General features: G+C 59.0%; 3 protein-coding genes across 5 annotated transcripts in view; 2 read left to right on the top strand and 1 right to left on the bottom strand.

Annotated features, from left to right (window-relative positions):
* The first annotated feature begins 4,725 nt into the window (after positions 1 to 4,725).
* LOC102575288 (perforin-1) lies at positions 4,726 to 7,956 on the top strand. The gene is made up of 2 exons (XM_006262822.3): positions 4,726 to 5,295; positions 5,907 to 7,956. Exons 1-2 carry the CDS (start codon positions 4,766 to 4,768, stop codon positions 7,114 to 7,116), a joined length of 1,740 nt encoding a protein of 579 aa, XP_006262884.3. The 5' UTR covers positions 4,726 to 4,765; the 3' UTR covers positions 7,117 to 7,956.
* Positions 7,957 to 13,824: 5,868 nt separating this feature from the next.
* On the bottom strand, positions 13,825 to 18,445 carry STX4 (syntaxin 4). The gene is made up of 10 exons (XM_059731530.1): positions 18,026 to 18,445; positions 17,614 to 17,715; positions 16,718 to 16,817; positions 16,328 to 16,402; positions 16,142 to 16,212; positions 15,939 to 16,047; positions 15,658 to 15,734; positions 15,443 to 15,580; positions 14,829 to 14,939; positions 13,825 to 14,701 (listed from the first exon to the last, which is right to left on the bottom strand). Exons 1-10 carry the CDS (start codon positions 18,119 to 18,121, stop codon positions 14,618 to 14,620), a joined length of 963 nt encoding a protein of 320 aa, XP_059587513.1. The 5' UTR covers positions 18,122 to 18,445; the 3' UTR covers positions 13,825 to 14,617.
* Positions 18,446 to 21,275: 2,830 nt separating this feature from the next.
* The window catches only part of STX1B (syntaxin 1B), a 22,586-nt gene continuing 20,906 nt past the window's right edge, over positions 21,276 to 22,955 (top strand). For all 3 annotated transcript variants that reach the window (XM_059731514.1, XM_059731513.1, XM_059731515.1), the window contains exon 1: positions 21,276 to 21,374. In XM_059731514.1, the coding sequence (XP_059587497.1) occupies positions 21,345 to 21,374 (30 nt within the window). In that variant the 5' untranslated portion in view covers positions 21,276 to 21,344. The remainder of the gene's footprint in view (positions 21,375 to 22,955) is intronic.

The raw sequence follows: 22,955 nt of genomic DNA on the forward strand, positions 1-22,955 counted from the left end.
GACTTCTCGGCTACGCTCCCCGACTCTCGGGCCCACCGCGCTGCTCTCCCCTTCTCCCAGGGCTCACCGCACCACCACCCCCTCTCGCCGGGGCAACCGCAGCACTCGGCCCTTCTCCGGGGTTTACTGCAGCACTCGGCCTTCCTCAGGGCTCGCCGCGCCCACACCGGGCTTCTCAATAAGGTGCTCCCCTCTTCAGGGCCCGCCATGCCCACCGTGGGCTTCTGAAAATGCTGCCCTCCTCCTGGGGGCTCGCTGTGCCCATGCTGGGCTTCCTAATAATACTGCGCCCTCGCTGGCGCCGGGGTCCTCACACTCTGTTGTGAGTCCCCGATGAGGCGTCCTCCAACCCCTTGTAGCCTCACCCAAGCCACCGGTGTAATAAACAGCAAAACCAAACCACAAGCCCCTAGGCTACACCAGAACTATAAGCCGCCTGGCTATAACCACAGAAGCCGCCTGGCTATAACTGAGCATCATTACTCACGCCTCCAGAGCTGTCAGGAGCTGTACTGGCAATCAGGCTTCTTCCCGCACCCTGGCCGAGGGAGCTGCTGCCCCTCCGGCTGCTGGCAGGGAAGTGCCAGCCTGGCCTCAGCCCTGGGCTTTGTAAGAGCCAGGCCCTGCCTCCTCCGGGCCGCTGACCGCTGGCAGGTGTGGGTCATTTGCTCCCTCCAGTTGCCCTGGCAACCCCCAGGTGGGCTCCTGTTCCCTGCCAGGGCTCTTTCTCTGGCAGTTTCTCCTCTCTAGGAGCAGGGCTCCACGGGCGGTGGGGCTCACCCCACCCCGGGGGCTTCAAGAGGAGGCTGGACAAGCGTCTAGCTGAGGTCGTCTGACCCCAGCGCTCTTTCCTGCCCAGGGCAGGGGTCGGACTCGGCGACCTACTGAGGTCCCTTCTGACCCGACATCTATGAATGTACGAACCTCAAGCTACCAACGACTTCAACTCAACTCAACTGCAACCTACCCAAGACCCCAGCTCAACTCAGTTTCAAGCCACCCATCCACAGAACTCGGCCCATGACCCCACCTCGACCTACCAAGGACCTCGCTTAACTCAACCCCAACCAACCTGTGACGCTGGCGGGCTTTGCTGGAGCATCAGGCCCTATATACTGCTTCCACAAAGGCTTTGCAGAAGCATCAACATGAGTAGACCTCACCATGAGAGCTGATGGCTGCACGAGCTCCTCCCAGAAGAAGGCTTGGCAGGCTGGCACGCCGTGATGTGGGAGGGGAGATGGTGGAGAGGGGAGCAGAGCCCAGGCCCAGGATGAGGAGGCTGGGATGGGCGCAGCCAGGGCAGGAGGTCCAACAAGCCCAAGGTACATCTGGGAGGCAACGCATCACTTGCTTTGATCGTATTATAACAGGAGGATTGGAAAGCCGGGGGACGTCCTAGCAGCCCGGGGGAGCCAGCACGGTTCTTCACCGATGACCTTCCCACAGGTACGGGCACCCTCCCTCCAGGCCCTATGTCCACGGCGGGGCCGCGCTTGTAGGCAATAAACCTGGCCCACGGGCCCAGCCCACAGCTGGTAGTCAAGACAAGACGGCGCTGGGACCTCGGGGCCGTGACTCGTTGATGCCGCAGCTCCCGAGACTCTCCGCAACGACGCCATCGCTAGCTCGCAGGTAGGGGCGTGGGACAAATATGTGCCTCCCGGCAGGGCCAGACGGCTGTGTGGTTGCCTCGTGGTCACCCGTGACCCCCCTGGGTGGGGAGGACCGGCCCCCACCTCTCACAGCCCAGCCTGCACCGCTCTCCCGGAGGACCCAGGAGAACAGGCGCCCAGGCCCAGCCCTGCCAGGCAGGAAACATCATAACCACAGCCCCCTCCGCCATGCCCAGAGGCTGGTGCCAGCGCCTCTGATGGGGCTGGGGGGGAGCACAGCTATTGTTGTGGCTCCTTCCCCACACCCCTCAGCCAGAGCTTCGCCGTGGGCGAGAGGGTCACCAGGAGGCCGGGGCGCAGGGTCACCCCGATCCCCCAGCCCTTTGGTCTCTGTCTTTCTACCTCGGCTGCGTACGGACCCGTTCCTCTGTGCTTTCCCACCCCCCCGGCACCCCCCGCTCCATCCGTCCCTCTATCCAGTGCCATCAACCTCCTTTACTTTTGCTGTACCCACCTCCCCACCCATCTATACATGTGCCTCGTTTCTATCTACCCGTCTGTCCATCCCCACACCCAGCCTCCTACCTTCATACCCCGGCTGTCCACCCACCCCCTGCTCTCCCATAAGGTACCTCCTGTGTTGAAATAAAACACAAAAATGGAGGTTGGGGGAATAGCGTGGGGGCTGCAGGTGGGGAGTGAGGGGCACCGCCAGAACCGAGGGAGAGCAGAGGGCTAGGGGTCGGGCGTCAGGGGCACCGCTGTGGGGGGCTGGGGGTCGGGCATCAGGGCCACCAGCTGGGTTCAAAAGTGGGGAGAAACAGCAGACAATCCTTTCCCCGGGGGCTCTGACAAGTGGAAACTCCCCCCCACATCTCACAGCTCCACCCCCAGCCCTAGCTTGGGACAGCTGCATGCTTTTGGTTTCATTTGACTGCACATCCTGCACCACAGACGCACTCGCACGGCCCCAGGAGAGAGGCGGAGAGGGACGGAGGTCATGCTCTGAGCATGCTCTGAGCACCGTGAGTACATCAGTGCCCAGCGTGAGACCCCTGGGGGGAGGGGAGAGGCCAGGACCCCAGGGGAGATGGGGGCTGGGCCAGAGATCTCATATCTCCTATAGGACTCTATAAGGACCTTCAGGGGTCAGACTATTGGTTCAGGTTCCCTCTGACATCCCTTCCCAAAAACAAGGCACGGGTCTTGATTTGGGATGCCTTATACACAGAAAAATATGGTACCTAATCTTAAGCAGAGGGGAGTCAGGATATTACACTACCTGAACCCCCTCCCTGCGTGTGTGTGCCTGCCCCAAAACAAGGGGTGGGTCTTAATTTGGCTAGAGGGTCGCACCCAGAGAGTCGTGGTGGATGGGTCGGTCTCGACCTGGAAGGGTGTGGGCAGTGGGGTCCCGCAGGGCTCGGTCCTTGGACCAATACTCTTTAATGTCTTCATCAGTGACTTGGACGTGGGAGTGAAGTGTACTCTGTCCAAGTTTGCAGATGACACAAAGCTATGGGGAGAAGTGGACACGCCGGAGGGCAGGGAACAGCTGCAGGCAGACCTGGATAGGTTGGACAAGTGGGCAGAAAACAACAGGATGCAATTCAACAAGGAGAAATGCAAAGTGCTGCACCTAGGGAGGAAAAATGTCCAGCACACCTACAGCCTAGGGAGTGACCTGCTGGGTGGCACAGAGGTGGAAAGGGATGTTGGAGTCCTAGTGGACTCCAAGTTGAACATGAGCCGGCAGTGTGACGAAGCCATCAGAAAAGCCAATGGCACTTTATCGTGCATCAGCAGATGCATGACGAATAGGTCCAGGGAGGTGATACTTCCCCTCTATCGGGTGCTGGTCAGACCGCAGTTGGAGTACTGCGTGCAATTCTGGGCGCCGCACTTCAAGAGGGATGCGGATAACCTGGAGAGGGTCCACAGAAGGAAAACTCGTATGGTCAAGGGCCTGCAGACCAAGCCCTATGAGGAGAGACTAGAGAAACTGGACCTTTTCAGCCTCTGCAAGAGAAGGTTGAGAGGCGACCTTGTGGCTGCCTTTAAGTTCATCACGGGGGCACAGAAGGGAATTGGTGAGTATTTATTCACCAAGGCGCCCCCGGGGGTTACAAGAAACAATGGCCACAAGCTAGCAGACAGCAGATTCAGACTGGACATTAGGAAGACCTTCTTCACAGTTCGAGTGGCCAAGGTCTGGAACGGGCTCCCAAGGGAGGTGGTGCTCTCCCCTACCCTGGGGGTCTTCAAGAGGAGGTTAGACGAGTATCTAGCTGGGGTCATCTAGACCCAGCACTCTTTCCTGCCTATGCAGGGGGTCGGACTCGATGATCTGTTGAGGTCCCTTCCGACCCTAACATCTATGAATCTATGAATTTGGGGGATGGTGTAGACAGGAAAATACAGTATCTTATTTTAGGCACATGGTAAAGGTTTTGTTACCTGTGGATCTGCTTTTACTGAAACAGGGGGTGGGTCTTAAGTTGGAGGGGTATAGACAGGAAAACGTGGTACCTAATTTTAAGGGGGGGGGTGATAACTAGGACATTACTGTACCCAACCCTACCCCCCATCTGTCTGCATATGTCTTCCCCAAAACAGGTTGTCATAGACAGGAAAATATGGTACCTGATTTTACTGAGGAGAGAGACCAGAAATGATGGTATGCACATCTCTAACCTGCCTCAGGATCCTGAGATGGTTGGGGGGATGTGGTAGATGAGACATTATGGTACCTGAGCTGTCCTGCCCAAAACAAGGGGTGGGTCTAAATTTAGGGGAAGGTGACAGAAGAATACAGGACCTTATTTTAGGGGTGTGGTAGATAGAAAAATATGGTATCTGTATAGCTTACTAACCTCTAGTCCCTAAGACAGTGGTAGGGGGTAAATAGGAAAATATGGTACCTGCCTTTCTTATCGACCACAGGGCCCAAAGGTGGTGGTGGTGTGGCGGGGGGGGCAATAGCTGGGAAAATGCAGTACATGCATCTCTTGTTGCCCCAAAGTGGTTGGGGGGTTGGTAGATGGGAAAATACCATACCCAAGTCTCTCAATGGCCACCACTGGGAGTTCCTCTCTCGTTCTAGGCCAGCCAGGAGTGAACCCAGGACAAAGGACTGCACTGTTCCCACCATGCCCTGTCCTAGACCCTTCATCCTCCTCCTCCTCCTGGTGCCCATGACAGCCCCTCACTGCCACCAGGCCACAGAAGAGGAGTGTGAGGAGCACACGGCCTTCGTGCCCGGCCACGGCCTGGTGGGAGAAGGCTTCGACATCACCACGTTGGCCCGGAAGGGTGCTTACGTGGTGGACGTTGGGCGGTGGGAGAGGCCGGATGGGACCTGCACCCTGTGCTCTAACACACTTCAAGACAGGGATCTCCAGCGCCTCCCCCTGGCCATGGCCGACTGGCGGATCCAGGTCTCGTGCAAGAGTATGGTGGCCAGCTCCCTGCGCCGGTCGGCTGTGGAGGTGGCCAACGAAGCCAGCACAGCTGTGGAGAATGACTGGAGGGTGGGGCTCGAGGTGGACGTCCCTTCCAAGGGCAGTGCACAGGTGGCAGTGGCTGGGTCCCACTCCAAGATGGCCGAATTCAGCGCAGCCAAGGCCCAGGAGGACAAGTACTCCTTCGCCACCCATGAGGTCTCCTGTCAGTACTACCGGTGAGGCGATCCAGGGCAGAGAGGTCAGGGATCAAGGCTGGATTGGATGGGGGTGATCTGTGGGTTGGCACTGAGCTGAGCTGAGTTGAGGTCAAGGGTAGGTTGTGGTTGGGTTGGGTTGGGTTGGGTTGAGGCCAGGCTTAGGTTGAGCTTGTGTTGGATTTAGGTCAAGGGTCAGTTGATTTCATAGATGTTTAGGGACAGAAGGTATATCTTAGTAGATCATCAAGTCTGACCCCCTGCCCTGGGCAGGAAAGAGTGGTGGGGTCAAGTGACCCCAGACAGGTGCTTGTCCAATCTCCTCTTAAAGGCCGACAGGATAGGGGACAGCGCCACCTCCCTTGGGAGCCCGTTCCAGATTCTGGCAACCCTTACTGGGAAGAAGCTCTTCCTGATGTCCAACCTACATCTGCTCTCTGTCAGTTTGCGGCTGATGTTTCTAGTAGGCTGGGTTGAGATGAGGTCAGGGGACAGTTGACGTTGGGTTGAGTTGAGGCCAAGGGTAGGTTGAGGTTGGGTTGAGGTTGTGGGTAGGTTGGCTGGGAGTACATGCCCCCATCCGGAAATCACTCTGTACCCATGCCCTCATAAGATGACGCCTTCCCTACCAGGTTCCGCATCGCCCACCAGCCTCCGCTCTCCCCTCACTTCACCCGGGCCGTAAGGGACCTGCCCAGGGACTACACCCCGGCCTCTCACTTTGAGTACCACAATTTCATTGCCACCTACGGCACCCACTATCTCACCAGTGTGCATGTGGGGGGCCGAATCCGGGACATCACAGCCATCCGGACCTGCCAGACAGCGCTGGATGGGCTGACAGCTGACGAAGTCAAGGACTGCTTGGAGGTAGAAGCGGCTGTGAGCACTGGGACTGGGACTGCCAAGGTTGAGGCAGCCTCCAAGATGTGCGAGGAGCAGCGCCAGAAGGAGAACCTCAAGACGAGCTTCCACGAGGCCTACAAGGAGCGCCACACGGAGATCATCGGAGGCCACGACCACATAGACTTGCTCTTCTCCAATGGGCAGGACGCCAGTGCCTACACCAGCTGGTTGGAAGGTGTCAAAGCCAACCCTGGCCTGCTCTCCTACACCCTGGCACCCCTCCACGTCTTGGTCAAGAAGAAGGACCCAAGGAGGAAGGCTCTCCAGCGAGCAGTGAGCAAGTACATCCATGGCCGGGCCTTGTGGAGGAACTGCACCCAGCCGTGCCCGCCGGGCACCCAACGTAGTGTCCGGGACCCCTGCTCCTGCGTCTGCCCCGGGGATGATGTGGCCAACACCATGTGTTGCTCCAAGAAGCGGGGTCTGGGCAAGCTGGAGGTCACCATCAAACGTGGCCAAGGCCTGTGGGGCGACCACTTCAGTCGGACGGACGCCTATGTCAAGGTCTTCTACCTGGAGAAGTTGCTCCAAACCAGCACTGTGAACAACAATGACAATCCCACCTGGAACATCCGTCTGGATTTCGGGGCTGTGACGGTCACCGCGGCCTCCAAGCTGCGGGTGCAGGTGTGGGATGAAGACAATGGGTGGGACGATGACCTCCTGGGGACCTGTGATGAACTCGTAGTAGCTGGTGCCTCCCGGCAAAAGACCTGCTACCTGAAGCACGGCAAGCTGGAGTACCAGTACCAGCTTCAATGTGGGCCCAGTCTGGGGGGGGACAAGTGCCAGGACTATGTCCCACAGCCTCCTGATGTTGCAGTCAACTGGACCGGGATTGGGCAAACCCTGGGAGGGAAGCATGGAGATGAATCAAAGAGAGGTGGAGCTGGGAGGGACCTCCAGGGCCCACGTCTAGTCCAACCGCTGGTCTGAGGCAGGAACAACCCAACCCAACCCATCCGTTGGCCAGCCTCTTGGGCAAACTAGTCAACTCCAATTCAAGCCACCCATTGGCCAACCACTTAGCAGAACTAGTCAAGCTCATCACATCCCAGCCCAGACCAATTCATTGGTCAACCTCTTGGCCACGCTAGGCAACTCCAAGATAATGAGAAGGCCCCACACCCAAACTGGCCACCTATCACACTGGAGGAGACCATGGCAGTGGATGCTCTGTGGCTGTAGATAAATCCAACCCCAACTCAACCCAAGACCCCAACCTACCCATGAGCACAACTCAACACAACCTCAATCCAAAAATTACCTCAAGTCAACTAAGCCCCAAGCTACCCAAAGACCCCAACTCAACCAGTCTTAAACTACCCAGGAACCCAACTAAACCCCAACCTACCCAAGATCCCAGCTCAACCTAGTTTCAACCTACCCATCAACTGAACCCAACCCATGACCCCAACTCAACCCAACCTCAACCTACCAATGACATCACTCAATTCAACCCCAACCAACCTATGACTGCAGCTGGATCCCAGAAAGAGGTTGTGCCCTCTGCTATGGAAGAAGGCAACCCCCCTAACCTTCCCCCAGTTGGTACCAGTCTAACCATTGCTTCCTGACCCCAGATAGGATGGCCTGACTTGCACAGGATGTAGGATGTGGGTAAGGTGGGAGGGGAGGAACGATGGGGTCCACCACCCCATAGGACCCCCACAAAGTTTTCTGCACGCAATGAGAAGCTGGAAACATTGTGACTACATGGGAAAGGGTGGCATTGTGTTATGCATCCTGCCATCAACCAATAAACATGGTGAATGAGGCACTTGTTCACTCACTTTGAGAATGGGTAGGAAGATGACCAACCAGCCAGGCCAAGAAATAGCTCAGAGCTGCAGTGGGTCATTAGTCCTGGGGTCGTTAGTGGGAAACTCAGGCATCTGGGCTTCCAGACCCCCCTGCTTGTACCCTCCCTCCCCAGGAAACCCAGGTGTCTGGGCTCCCAAACCCCCTGCTCCCACCCCCCCTCGCCCCAGAGGACCCAGGTGTCCGGGCTCCCAAACCCCCCCTCGCCCCAGAGGACCCAGACGTGCAGCCTCCTAGGCCCCCTCCGCGGTCAGTGTCTGAAGCCTGGGAATACTGGGATAGGGCCCTGACCTGGGCCTGATCTGGGGGCAGGGGCGGTGTTACCCTCAGGTGGTCCCCATCAGCTCCACCCCAGAACTGGTTGCACCATATCTGGGTGGGGGCAGGGGGAGGAAACTGAGGCAGTTAGACATGCAGCTGGCTGTGTGGAGGTGCGAAGCCACAACAAAGTGGGGGCAGACACACAAGGCCACATCAGAGGCTGCGGACACATGCATGACAGCGCTGCCAGGAAATGGTGCAGGATGTTCCCCACCCCGGGCTCGGACCAGTTCTCACATGAGCACTTGGTGCTGAGGGCGTCAGGGCAGACCAAAGGTGACGTACGGGACCTCGGCGTCCGGGAAGGACAGGTCCTCACTAGCACGAAGAACCGCAGTGTCTGGGCTCCCCCGTGGCTCCCGCCCCTGAGAGAAAAGTGTCTGCCTGTGCACCTCTAGGCACACACACACACACACATATGTATGTGCATGTGTACATGTCTGTACAGACATCCAGGCACCATGTGCATCTGTGTGTATATATGGACAGAGACATATACACACGTGTGCCTGTGTATGCATATATCGATCATATACACACATTACGTGCATGTATAATGTACACGTGTGCATGTATGTGCATACATCACATGTACACCCACACACATTGTATGGACACACACACACCCAGGCACTATACACGTGTGTGCGCAGACATCCCCAGGAACTATATACACTATACAGACACACATACACATGCACACACAACATGTGCATGTGTGCATAGGTATACACGCCCCCTTGTGTGTGAACACTACGTGAGTACATGCGCGCATGTGTAGCACAGGGGTGTGTAGAACGAGTGTGCCGCTGTCCCCTGAAGTTGGCATGTGCCATCATGTGGCCCAGTGTCACACTACAGCTGAGTGGCTCCAATGGGTGCTGGAGAAGGAACATTGTGTGTGTGCATGCGTGCACGTGTGTGTGCGTGTGTGTAATAGTGCGTGGGGATGTATGCACACATGTGCATAGTGTGTGTGTGTGTGTGTGTCTCTATACACACACATCTATGCTATATGCATACAGATGCCGACACCTGTCTACACAGACGAGGGCCTGAGCAGGAGGACGCGGGTGCCGACATCCCCGCACCAGGAGTGCGGGGAACAAGCAGGAGGAGCTAGGCCTCCTACTCGCTGGTGGGCAGTACGCTGCAGTAGGGATCTCAGGGTGGCACGCCTCGCACGGCTGGAGCGTAGCCCTGGAGGGCTGCACCCTGCACAGCGGGACCGGGGGGGAAGACAGGTGCTGGCGTTGCTCTCTCTGTGAAGGAGCAGCACACCTCCTTGGCAACTGCCATTCGCTCCAAAAACAGACAGCTTGAAACCCCCTGGTTTAACTAGCACGGGGGGGGGGGGGGGGGGGGCGGCGAGAGAGACCTAACCAGGGGTATGCTACACCCCACCAAACCGGGGGGAGGAACGTGAGCTGGAGGTCACCCCAGAACTGGCTGAGGCCACACATGCACATGACACGGCCGTCCCGGGTGATTTTCATTACCCAGGCATCTCCTGGGAGGAAGACTCGGCCAAGTGGGATGGGTTGCAATCCTTCCCGACCTGTGTCGAGGAGCTCTTGCTGACTCGGGCGGTGTGCGGGCCGACCAGAGGTGACTCTCTGCTAGTCTTGGTCCTGGCCAAAGGAGACGATCTAGTGCCTGACTTAAATATAGTGGAAAGTCTGGGCAACAGCGATTGTGAAACCAATCACATTCGCTGTCCGACACAAGGCAGACAATTAGGATAGTAGGATTGAAGTCTTGGACTTGAAAAATGCAAATTCCCACAAGCTCAGGTCACCAGTAGGGAAGTGCTGCGGGGCCAGGGCTGCAGGGCAAAGGTGTGCACGAGGAGTGGTTGCTCCTGAAGGACGCGATCCTTGAAGCACAAAGGAAGTCCGTTCCCACGCGGAGAAAAGGTACCAGAAGGGCTGGGAAGCCGTCTTGGCTAAACGGGGAAGTCACGGTCCTCAGAAGAAAGAAGAAAGGCTCCTAAGCGCTGGAAGCTCGGGACGGGCCCCAAGGACTATTCCACGACGGCCCGCGTTTGCAGGTAAGAAAGGCGGAAGCAGCGACAGAACTTGGATTAGCAACGGGGATCGAGGGCAAGGAGAAGTCCTTCTTTAGGTACGCAGGGAACAGGAGGACACAAGTGGCAGTGGAGGCCATTGCTCAACAGCTCAGGAGAGCTGGGTACTGGCACCCAGGAGAAAGCCGAACTCCTGAATGACGACTTCATCTCGGTCTTTCACGGGACCAAGGGGAAAACCACGGCAGGTAGCGTAGAGGATGAGCATGGTAGGAAGAATCGCCTTCCTACTATTGCCGTAGAACGGGTGTATGACCGATTAAAAACCTTGGACGTATATAAGTCAGCGGGACCGGACGGTCTGCGTCCGAGAGCGCTGAAGGAGCTGGCCGAAGTCCTTGCGCAGCCCCCGGCGAAACTCTCCCACACCTCGTGGCGCTCGGGAGAGGTCCCTGAGCGCTGGGAGAGGGCCCGTGCTGTGCCCATCCACAAGCAGGGCAGGAGGGAGGGCCCGGGTAACTATAGGCCCGTTACCCTGACTTCCATCCTGGGGAAAATCCTAGAAAAGTCCATCGAGGAGTCTGTCTGCGATCAGCTTGCAGAAGGCTGGATCCTGAACGACAGCCAGCGCGGCTTCACCGTGGGCAGGTCTTGCCTTACCAACCTCGCCTCCTTCTGCGACCAGGTAACTCGCCACCTGGGCACGAGACAGCAGGCTGGCATCGTGTGCCTCGACTTCCAAAAGGCCTTTGCTGTGGTATCCCACCACGTCCTCGCGACGGCATCGGAGGATTGCGGGCTTAACTCTGAGAGTCAGAGGTGAGAAACGGGCTGCGGGGCAGGACCCAGAGCGTCGCAGCGAACAGATCTGTGTCGTCCTGGTGAGAAGTGGGCAGCGGTGTCCCGCAGGGGTGGTGCTGGGTCCAGCGCTTTTCAACATCTGTATTAACGATTTGGACGTGGGGTGAAGAGGTCACTGGCCAAGCTCACGCACGACACCGAGTTATGGGGGAGCGCGGTCGCGCTTGAAGACAGGCTGCAGATACAGGCGGACCTAGACAGGCTGGCAAGTTGGGCGGGCCGGAACCACTTAAGTTCAACACTTAGAAACGTGAGGTGCTCCAACCTGAGACGATCAACTCCCTCCCTGCGCACCTACGGGCTTGGCAACGCCAACCTGTCCAGCGCCGCGAATAGAAGGGACCTGGGGCAATACCTGACCACAGTGTGAACATGAGCCGGCACGCGATGCTGTAGTCAGCAGGGCAAATAATAGTGTGGTGTGGCAGAAAGCCACCTCTGTTTCTCCCCCAAAACTCTGCTCTGTGACAAGTTGGTTAGGATGGGCCCAGCAGGACACACACCGTCCCTATCTCCCTGGGTACCCTGAGCTGGACACACTCCCGAGGGAGGGGGAAACCTGCTCCCTCTGCCCACCTGACTGGCATCACACACCTGGGTGAGGGCTTGGGCTCCCTGGTGGGCTGCAGACTGCCAGGCTGCCCAGCAACCAGTGATGCATTTCAAATTGGGTGGCTGGCGGCCAAGAGGTGCTGGCCTCCATTGGACCAGGTAAGTGGGGTCACAAGGGCTGCCCAGGAGGGGGGCAGCAGCCATGAGGGATACTCAGGAACAGAGAAGAGCTGGACCACCTGAACCGTGCTCTCTCTCGAAACTCACGATCAAGGAACTGCCTGCCTCCAGAGCGAATCTCCACCTGCCGCTGGACGATAGCCGTGAGCAAGCTACCGGACGTCTAACTAGACATACAGCGTGCAGTAACTCAGACGTGCGATCAAAGGCTACCGTGCCACCCTGTCTGCTCTATGGGATTTCTCTGATACTATTAATCCAGCCCTACTCCTTGGAACCAATAATGTTCTCCTTTGTACCTAGCGAGGGAGACTTCTCGGGAGTGGGTCTAGGTTATGCCTACACACACACAAACGCTATTCCCCACCCAATAAAAAAATGTCAAACCCCACTCCTGCCCCTGCCCCCCCCAGCCTGGGGGGGCCACAAGCAGGAACCTGAAGACTGAAGGGGAACAGGAAAAGGCACGGTGGAAACAGAGCAGGAAACCGCACCCCCTGCCCCCAACCTGGGCCTTAATAACCACAGCCCAGCCTGGGCCCAGGAAGTGGGTAACTGAGTCACGCTGTAGCAGAAAGCCCCTTTTCCTCTTGCCTGCATTTGCTCTCCCCTCTTTGGATATGTTTCTCTTTTTCTACCTTTTCTTCCTTCCTCTCTCTTTCACTTTAAGATAAGGAATTGTGTTTTAAAATGTGTATGTGTACATTTTGTATCTCCCCCTGTAGTTCGGTGTTTTTATCTATTTGTGTGCCATGGCATTTGTAGCTTATATCTTATACTCCTCACCTTTCAACTTTCAACTGAATATGTTATACATTGTAACAATGTTAACAAGGGCAGGAATCAAACTGTCATTCCCTGTATCAGGCTGGCCTCTGAAAGAGCGAGTGAATCAGTGCTTGAATGTGTACCATAGTAGCAGGCAGCAATTATCACCTGGAAACGGCAGATCGACCACTCCCAGAGCCCTATTCTAAATTCATCAACGGACTCCCAAACCTGCACGTACACGCGGACGACCCCTGGGGCTGACAGATGCCGTCCAGTAGCCACCGAGGGGGGGGGGGGGAAGTCCCACGAGGGTCAATGACCCCTGGATTGGGCAAACCACAAAACTGGGGAGTCACCAAAGTCTGCCAGGGACAGATAAAAGGCAGTGAAAAGTGACCCTCAGTGGCGCCCTCTTGATCTCCAACCCGACCAGACCTGTCCAGCCAGAAGGACCAGCCGCGACCCCCTTCTGGAAGATAACACCACGCTGAAAGAAGCCTCGATGGCAGACTCCAGCGCTTGTAGGATAGGTATACCTGACTCTGTAGCCTGCTACTGTGTGTGTGTGCATGTGTGCGTGTGTGGGGACCAGCCCCAAGGTTTACGATTACAGTGTTCCAATCTGCCTAATAAACTAGAATTTGAAGGATCCCGAGTTGGACATTTGTAGCCAACAACGCCGCCCACATCACTGCCCTGAGAGAGGCTTGATCCCCGGGGGGGGGGGTTTCGCTAGCCCCAGATGTGGTTAGCTCTGGGATGGCGCAGCACATTAACACAAGGGGGGCGGAGGGCTGTCCCAAGCTGAGATGCAGCCAGCCCTGGGGTGGAACAGCTGGACACTAGCTCCCTACAACCTCTCCCATGAGGTCACCCCCAGGGCTCAGATGCAACCTGCTCTGGGGTGGAACAACTTGACAATAACCCCCTATAATCCCCCTGCCTGATCACACCATGGGCCCAGGTGCAACCTGTTCTGGGGTGGAACAAAGAAACACCCACGTATAACATGGGGGGGGGTGGACACATGCAGAATGGGGAGAGCTCTCCCGGGCCTGACATGCAGTTAGCTCCAGGAGGTGGGGGCAGAACAAACGGCCAGGCACAACAGGTCACAAAGTGCATTTATTCTCCATCGCCCCCAAAATACAGAATTCCCACCCCCAAAATGAGAAATCCCAAACCCGCCCACATTACATTCAAGAGGAAAGACGGACCAAGGCATCCGGGGGCTTGGCCCCACCCCAGGGGACCCAGGTGCCCAGGCGCCCAGGAGGGAAGGGGTTAATACTGGTGTGCGCTGTAGTGATGTGGGGGGACAAGTCAGGGTCCCCCCCTAAAAAAGGCACAGAGGGCACAAGGCAGTGTTAAGAGAGGGGCACGAAGAACCAGGCGTCCAGGAGCTGGAAGGGACCCAGACGTCCAGGCTCCCGCCCCTTTAAAGCCTGCCCGCACATGGTGGCAGCCACAGGAAGTGACACCCAGTGAGACAGGAAGTGGGCCCTGCCCCACAGCAGGGTGAGACAGGAAGTGGGTCTAGGGGAGAGGGGCAAGGCCCACCCCCAGCAAGAAGTGGGCCACAAATCTAGAAGGGGGAGGGGAGAAATGGCCCGGACCAGAAGTGAAATAGGAAGGGTGGGACCACGGGAGAAAATCAACTGGCAGGAAGTGGCCCCACCCAAGACAGGAAGTAGCCTCAGCTTGTCTGTCTGTCAGTGCAAGGGTCCCGCCCAGCTTGGAGGCTGGGGGAGGTGCAGTGAGGTTGGAACTGCAGGAATCGGAGGGAGCTTGGCTCCACCCCTCTATCACCCTGGCTCCGCCCCTAAACCCATCCAGCCCCCTATTCCAGTCCCTGCCCAATAGGCTGTGGCCATGTGGTGGGAAGGGGGGCGGGAAGGGGTGATGCTAGCCGGTGCTGATGGCGACGCCAATGATGATGACGATGATGACGACCGTGAGGGAGAGGCAGATGGCGATCATCACCTTCTTCTGCAGGGGGGCAGAAGGGGAGGGGTTAGATGGCTGGAGAAGCCCCGCCCCCAGGCAACCCAGGCATCCAGGCTCCCTCCCCAGGTACCCAGGCCCCCCTGCCCCAGGAACCCAGGCGCCCAGGCACCTTGCGGGCCTTGTGCTGGCTCTCGCGGGCGGCCGCCAGGTGCTGGTGGCCCTTGTGCACGTAGTCCTCCGAGTCCAGGATGTTCTTCTCGACGCGGTCGATCATCTCGCCCTGCGCCGCCCCCACGGGCAGACAGCGAGCGTCAGCAAGTGGCCACACACGGGACAGGAAGTAGCTGCTACAGCCAATGGGAGGGGGCACGCAGGGAGTGGGTAGGCCCAGGGCATACGGGAAGTGACCCCCTCCCGTGGCCCATAATGTGCTTAGGACAGGAAGTGGGCACTTGTCCAGGGCATGGGGCATACAGGAAGTGACCTCCCCTATGGCCAATAATGTGCTCAGGACACGAAGTGGCTGTGCCTAAGACAGGAAGTGGACACCACTGGCAACAGTGTGGCAGGCAGGAAGTAGTCGCACCTAAATCACAAGAAGCGGGGCATTTGGGACAGGAAGTGGCCTGCCGACAGGAAGCAGAGGGACAGGAAATGGAACAACCAGGGCAGGTAGTGGCCCTGCCCCTTGACTGGAGGCCTAGGGAGTGCATCCAGGACAGGAAGTGGCCCTGCCTCCTGACAGGAAGCAGGGGTGGGGTGTCCAGGACAGGAAGTGGGTACCTGCAGCTCCACCTCGGTGGCCAGGTAGGTGAACATGTCGTGCAGCTCCTGGATGCTGCGCTCCAGCTTGAGGATCTCGCCGTGACGCGTCTCGATCTCGTTCAGCGCCTGCTTTGTCACCCGCGTGTCCTTCATGATCTGGGGGCAGGCGGCGGGATCAGAGCCTGCCATGGCCCCGCCCCCCCTGACCATAGTCCCGCTCCCCTGACACTCACGTTGGACACAAACACCTCGGTCTGCCCCGTCTCCAGCATCTGCTCCAGCTCCTCGTCCGACACCACCCCACCGCCAGCTGCACAAGAGACGGGGTGTGAGATCCCAGGCACCTGCCCCCCACATACCCCCCGCACCCAGGCACCCACCCCGTCCCCCTGCACCCAGGCGCCCGTCCCCACATACCCCCCACACCCAGGTGCCTGCCCCGCACCCCCTCCCCCTGCGCCCAGGCGCCGGCCCCCACATACCCCCCACATCCAGGCACCCACCCCCCACGCACTGATCTGCAGCTGGCGCTGGATGCGCTCCACGTTGCGGTCGCGATAGGCCGACTGGCTGGCGTTGCACTGGTTGATCAGCGCCTGGAACTGCTGGAACAGGATCCCATGCTGGGGGGGCAATTAGGGGAGCAGTTAGTGGTGGGGCAGCGGGAGGTATTTGCCCCTCCCCCAGCCCAGCTCTCCCCCCCGCACCCCACCTCACCTGTGTTCGCCTCATGCGGGCAGCCACCGTGTTGTGGTTCTCGTCCTCAGCCCCCTTCTTGGGCTCCATGGCTGGGAGGGGAGGCAGGAGGGGTGAGGGGCCCAGGCGTCTGGGCCCCAAGCCCCCACCCCAGGGAGCCCAGGTGTCTGGGACCCCAAAACCCCGGCCCCAAAAACCCAGACGCACCCTTGAGCCGTGCCTGCACGTCCTTGGCGAGCTCCCGAATCTCCTCCCGCAGTCGCTGCAAGTCACGCTTCATGCCTGGGGGGGCGGGCAGGTCAGCCTTGGCCACTCCCCCAGGGTTTAGCCCCACCCCCAGGGGCTTCAGATCCTGCCCTCAACTCTACACCTCCCCAGTGTCTCCCAGTACCCCTCACAACCCCCAGTCCCTGCCACGGCCTCCTGGCACCCCCGTGCCCTGCAGCCCTCCCTCCAGTCCCCATACAGCCCCGTCCCAGTCCTCCCTCCAGTTCCTCCTCCCACCCTGTTCCAGTACCGCACAGCCCCCTGCAACCCCGTCCCAGTCTCTCCCATTGCCCTTCAGCCCCATCCCAGTTGCCCCCAACCTCTGCTCACCGTCCTCGGGCAGGGGCGTGGCCAGGATCGTGCTCTGCTGCTTCTCCAGCTCGGCCACCTTCTGTGCCAGTGTGCGCAGCACCTCGCGCACCCCCCGCGCCTGGGGCAGATCAGGGGTGCCAACAACTGCCCCAGGGGGTAGGAAGAGCCCTCCCCGCCCTCTGCAAAGTGCCCAGCTCTGGGGTGGTGGTGGCGTAGAACAGAGCTGGGCAGGAGGCAGTGATGCACCTAGCTCTGGGGTGGAGCAGCTAGGTAACAGACCAACATAACAGCTCTTAGGAGCCCCCTGAGATGCACCCAGCTCCGGGGTGCAGCAGAGAGAAAGAGCCAGGTATAATAACACTCGCGTTGGGGGGGGGGGGGGGGGGGGGGCGGCGCCGAGTTGCACCCAGCTCTGGGGTAGGTCACAGAGGACCAGCCACATATAACAGCCTTTGGTGGGGGGGCTGATAAGCAGCCAGTTCCCGGGTGGAGCAACTGGGGAACGGCTGCATAGAAGATCCCAGAGGAGGCTACACCCAGCTCTGGGGAGGGTTGTAGAGGACCGGCCATGTGTAACACACCATGGGGAGGGCTGAGATGTGCCCAGTTCAGGGGTGGAGCAGCTGGGGAACAGCCAAGCATAACAGCTCCTAGAAGGCCCGCAAGGTGCACCCAGCTCTGGGGTGGAGCAGCTCCTAGAAGCGTTCAAGCTGCGTCCAGTTCTGGGGTGTAGCAGAAAAAGCCGCCTATAACACCCCATGGGGACGGCTGAGATGCGCCCAGCTCTGGGGCTGGTCACAGAAGACTGGCCATGCGTAACACCCCGCACGAAGAACTGAGATATGCCCAGCTCTGGGGGGCGGCCGCGGGGAACAGCCTGGCGCTGCGACCAGCTCTGGGGGCGGCTCCGTTACCGTGAGCAGCAGCTGGTGCCCCGGGTCCGTGTCGCCGGCCGAGCCTGGGTGCAACACCAGGGCCACGCGCTCCGGCTCGTCCTCCTCCGAGCTGCCATTGTCCTGCGGGCCGAGGTCAGAGGTCAGCACCTGATGCCTGGGCTCCCCATGGGGGGGATGGGGCATGCGGGGTCCCCATGGGCGGGGCTGGGGCAAGCGGGGTCCCCATGGGCGGGGCTGGGTTGGGGTGGGATGGGGCAGGCGGGGTCCCCATGGGTGGGGCTGGGCTGGGCTGGGCTGGGCTGGGGGGGAGCTGAGACTGGGTTGCCTGTGGGGGGCGGGAAGGATACGTGCTCTCGGGGTGGGGGGCACCTGGGTTCCCGGGGGGGGGGCTGGGACGTGGGTTCCCCAATGGGAGGGGAGGGTGTCTCACCTCCCGCAGTTCCCGGGTGCGGTCTCGCATGGTCTCGCCCGTGTCCCCCCTCCCCACCCCACGCCCGGTGGAACTTCCCGGGTACCCCCGGCGCATGCGCCGCTTGGCAGGAAGCGGAAGCCGCCCTGCCCCGAGCTGCCCAGTTGCCCCGATCACTCGCCGGAAGTCTCTCGCAGACCGGAAGTCACCCTGCCCCGAGGAGGGCGGGAGTGAGACCCAGACTGGAAGCAGGGTGGGAAGTGCTCTCTCCAACCGGAAGTGCTGTCCCGCGGCCTCTAGGGAACCATAGAGACGGCCGTAGAGGACTGGGAGGGTTTCGTGTGTGTATCCCGGATGCCGGGAGGGTGCACTTCCTGTATTGGGCACTGTGGGGCAGACGCCCTCTACCGCTGCTCCCAACTCAGCCTGGTCCCCGTCTGACCGCCCGCCCTGGACACCCCCCCACACCCCGCGTACAAAGACAGCCGTGTTACTGCATAGCCCTCCGTGGGTGCGCCCCAGTCAGCTTGTACACACGTGTGCGATTGTGCACTGGTGTGTGTGTGGATGCACACACAGTTGTGCACACGTGGGATTTGTGCACCTCTGCATGTGTGCCTCTCCTGGCGCGTGCGGGGTGTGCAGCGCTGTGTGTGCAGCCGTGGTTGTGTTTCACTGGGCACGACTGTGCTTCAGCGTGTCTCTGTGTGGGACTGTCTATCTTTGTGTGTGCACGAGTGGGAATGGGGCGTTGTGTGTGCAGGGGTGCATCCCTGTGTGTGTGTCAGTGTGTGTTGGGGGTGCTATCTGTGCGTGTGTTTGTGCGGGTTGGACATCACTGTATGTATGTGTGTGTGGCAGTATGATAGTTGATCCTGTGGGTGTTTGTGTGTCTCGGTGTGTGTGCACACAGGGTCTGTACATATACCATTGTGTGTTTCTGCATGTGCAATTGTGCATCAGCATGTGTGTGTGCAGTTGTGTATTCCGGGGGTGCAACTTTGTGTGCATGTGCAATCGTGCATATGTGTGTGCACAGTTGTGAGTCAGGGTGTGTGACTGTGTGCATGTGTGGTTCTGTGTGTGTCTGGGTGTTGTGCACATATTTGCAGTTATTCATTGGGGTGTGTGTGACTGATTGTGCATTAGTGTGTGTGTCAGTATGCATCAGTGCACCGTTGTGTACCTGCATGTGCTCTAGCGCGTTCCTCTGATCCTGTGTCATTGCGTAGCAGTGTGCAATCGCATTTGTGCATGTGCAGCTGTGCACATATGTGAATGTGCATTGCAGCAAGTGTGTCACTGTGCCATTGTATGTAGGGTGATGCCCACACACATGCAGGGACACAGAATCACACACACACCAGTACACAATGGCACACACACAGCAACACACATAGGGTTACACAATCATGCACAAGCACACAACCCAATGACATGCAGAGACACATAATGACACACGTGGCTACACACAAGAGCAACACCCACTCACGCACACAGGGATATGAGGTTGCACACACATACCGATACACAATTGTACAGACATACACAAACACTGGTGCACAACCATCACACACACGTAGGGATGTATAAACAGTCACACATCCAATCACACAGCCAGATACACAATTGCACGCACACACACCCATGCTCACACTAATGCACAATCACAGCTCCCCATACATGCACACATGATCTCACACACACACAGTTGCACAATTTCACAATCACAGACGTGTGTACACATACAGCATTGCACAATGGCACGTGAATACACATGCAGTCATGTGCACACCCACCCACCACTGCACACATGCAGATGTGCACACACACAGTGTCACACAATGGCACACATGCACCCACAATTTCATGCACACACACGCGCCATTGCACAAACACACACATGCACACACACACTTGCACAATGAGACATGTACACACAATCATACATGCAACTACCTGCACACACCAGCATACAATTGCAGGCACATGTGCACAATTGCACACTCAGCCACACTATTGCACACACATGTGCCCACACATAGACACCCAACTGCACAATCACCCGCCCTGACATGCACGTATCATTGCATGTTCACACACCCCACAAGACACAGTTGCACAGGGAGACACACACAATCACATGCACACATTGCACCCCTGATACACAAAGCATCACACTCAATACATCACACACATGCACAATTGCATTTGCACAACAGCACACTCACACTCCCACAACCGCCATAGGAGACAGACACAAGCACTTGTGCACAGTGACACACATGCATGGATACATAATCACCCACCATGGCACACCCTCACGTGCACGTGAACACACACAGATGCAGTCCTGTGGTCATGCACTGATGCCTGCACACCATTGCACGCACGCACACACACAGAGTAACACACTCATGCACACGTGCATGGGGGACCCAGGTGTCTGGGACACGCACACACATACATACACACACACACACACACAGTGATAGACAATCACACCCCCATTGCACACACTGTCATGCAAACACACACAGATACACAATTGGGCATGCACACAGTGACACGCACGCCATTGCACACCCACACAGTGACATGCTCGGGCGCACATGGGGAACCCAGGTATCCCAGACACACACATACAAAATGATACACAGTCACCCCCATTGTGTACACTCAGATGCACACACATACACATACACAATTGCAGTCATGCACTGATACATGCACATCATTGTGCACACACACACACACACGCTTATACTGACATGTATGCAGGGGGAGCCCAGGCATCCGGGACACACACACACAGTGACACACATGCACTGGTACACCATGACACACACACACATACTCCCGTGCGCGCGTGCACACACACAGACACACAATCGCTCAATCACGCACTGACACACACGCACAAACACGTTGATACACACTCACGTGCACGCGCACAGCTACACAATCGCCCGGTCATACACACACATGCATGCACATGACTGTGCACACACGCACGCACAGTGGCACATGCACTGATACACAAGCACACACAGATACACAACCGCTCCATCACGCAGTGACACGCAGATGCACCATCCCGCACTGACACGCGCACGCTCAGGGAACCCAGGCGCCCGGGACACGCGCGCACACACGCACACGCACGCGCCGTGACTCACCCCCCCCCGGAGAACCCGGGCGCGGGGGGGGGCGCTGCGGCCCCTCCCCCCTCCCGCATCCCCCCCCCCGCCGGCCCCGCCCCCCCGTTTGCCGCAGCCGCCGCGCCAGCCCCGGCAGCCCCGCACCGCCCGCGCGCCCGCCCGCACGGGCCGCCGCCGCCATGAAGGACCGGACCCAGGAGCTGCGCAGCGTGAGCCCCGCACCCCCCGGCCCGGGGGACCCGCACCCCCAAACCGCCCTCCCGCACCGGCACCCCCGCGCCCCGGGGCAGCACCTCCCCCGCACCGCCCGGGCACCCCCCGCAAAAGTCACCCCTGCCCGACCCGGGGACCCCCCAGCCCTCCCCACCCGCCACAGCCGGGGGCGCCCACCGGTTTCGGGGGTACTGGTCCGTTTCCACTCGGGTACCGACCCCTTCGGGCGGGCGGGCGGGCGGGGGGCACTGGTGCGTTGCCAGCAGGGGCGGCCGCCGACCAGGTTCCGCAGGACAGCCCCGTCCAGCCCTGCGTCCCCCCGTCCGTCCCCCCGTCCATCCCTCCGTCCATCCATCCATCCAGCCCTGCGTCCCCCCGTCCGTCCCCCCGTCCATCCCTCCGTCCATCCATCCATCCAGCCCTGCGTCCCCCCGTCCGTCCCCCCGTCCATCCCTCCGTCCATCCATCCATCCAGCCCTGAGTCCCCCCGTCCGTCCCCCCGTCCATCCCTCCGTCCATCCATCCATCCAGCCCTGCGTCCCCCCGTCCGTCCCCCCGTCCGTCCCTCCGTCCATCCATCCAGCCCTGCGTCCCCCCGTCCGTCCCCTCCCTCCGTCCATCCATCCAGCCCTCCGTCCCCGCGTCCGTCCATCCCCTGCCGCGGGAGGCGCCGAGCCATGCCGTGGAGCGCGGGGGGGCATCGATCAGTTTGAATGGGGGGGTCAATCAGTTCCAGGGGTGTCGATCATGTCCGGCGGGGCGGGGTGGGGGATCAGTATCAGTCTCAACATGGCATTGATCAGCTGCTCTGGGGTCTGGGTCACTTTCAATAGGGGCCTTGCTCAGTTGTGTGTGTGTGTGTGTGTGTGTGGGGGGGGGGTGATCAGTTTCACGGGGCGGGACTACTGACCAGTTCCAGTAGGGGATGGATCCGTTTCAGCGGGACACCCATCACTTTCGGGGGTGGGGGGTACTGACCCTTTCCAACGAGGGACAAGCAATCAGTGATCGTTCGGCCCACGGCTCGGGCTCTGTGGTGGGAGGCGGGTATCGATCGGTTTCATTGGGCATTGAAGAGTTTTACTGGGCGGGGAATCAGCTCCCGGGGCCTGGATATCGATCAGTTCCACCTGGGGGTGGGGATGTGGATTGGTCCCGATGTGGGGGGGGTCGATCCATTCCAGGGAAGGATATTGATCAGTGTCTGGAGGATATTGATCAGTCCCAATGGGGGGGGGGGTATTGATCAGTTTCAGTAGGCAGATATTGATCGGTGTCTATCGGATATTGATCGGTTGCCATCAGGGGGTTTTGATCAGTTGGATATCGATCAGTTTCAGTGGGGGGATATTGATCGTGTCTGGGGGTATTGATCAGCGTCTGGGGGTATTGATCAGTTCCAATGGGCGGATAGCGATCGGTTTCAGTGGGGGGATATTGATCAGGCTGGGGAATGTCGATCAGTTCCAGTGCGGGCATAGTGACTGATCACTGCCTAGGGGATATAGATCCGTGTCTGGGGGTATCACTGGGCTCCGGTGGCAGGGGTGGTATTGATTACTTCCCCCTTGGGGCCT

The sequence above is a fragment of the Alligator mississippiensis genome, chromosome 7 (genome assembly GCF_030867095.1).
Source record: "Alligator mississippiensis isolate rAllMis1 chromosome 7, rAllMis1, whole genome shotgun sequence".
In the NCBI taxonomy this organism is placed as follows: Eukaryota; Metazoa; Chordata; order Crocodylia; family Alligatoridae; genus Alligator; species Alligator mississippiensis.

What these genes read in the sequence shown, in the direction of transcription:
- STX4 (XM_059731530.1), bottom strand. Translation starts at nt 18,121, where the DNA reads ATGCGCCGGGGGTACCCGGGAAGTTCCACCGGGCGTGGGGTGGGGAGG. An exon ending in CCGAGGTGTTTGTGTCCAAC is followed by an intron (nt 15,581 to 15,657) that starts GTGAGTGTCAGG and finishes GCCTGCCCCCAG; the next exon opens with ATCATGAAGGACACGCGGGT. An exon ending in GCCAGCACAAGGCCCGCAAG is followed by an intron (nt 14,702 to 14,828) that starts GTGCCTGGGCGC and finishes GCCCCCCTGCAG; the next exon opens with AAGAAGGTGATGATCGCCAT.
- LOC102575288 (XM_006262822.3), top strand. Translation starts at nt 4,766, where the DNA reads ATGCCCTGTCCTAGACCCTTCATCCTCCTCCTCCTCCTGGTGCCCATG. An exon ending in GTCTCCTGTCAGTACTACCG is followed by an intron (nt 5,296 to 5,906) that starts GTGAGGCGATCC and finishes CTTCCCTACCAG; the next exon opens with GTTCCGCATCGCCCACCAGC.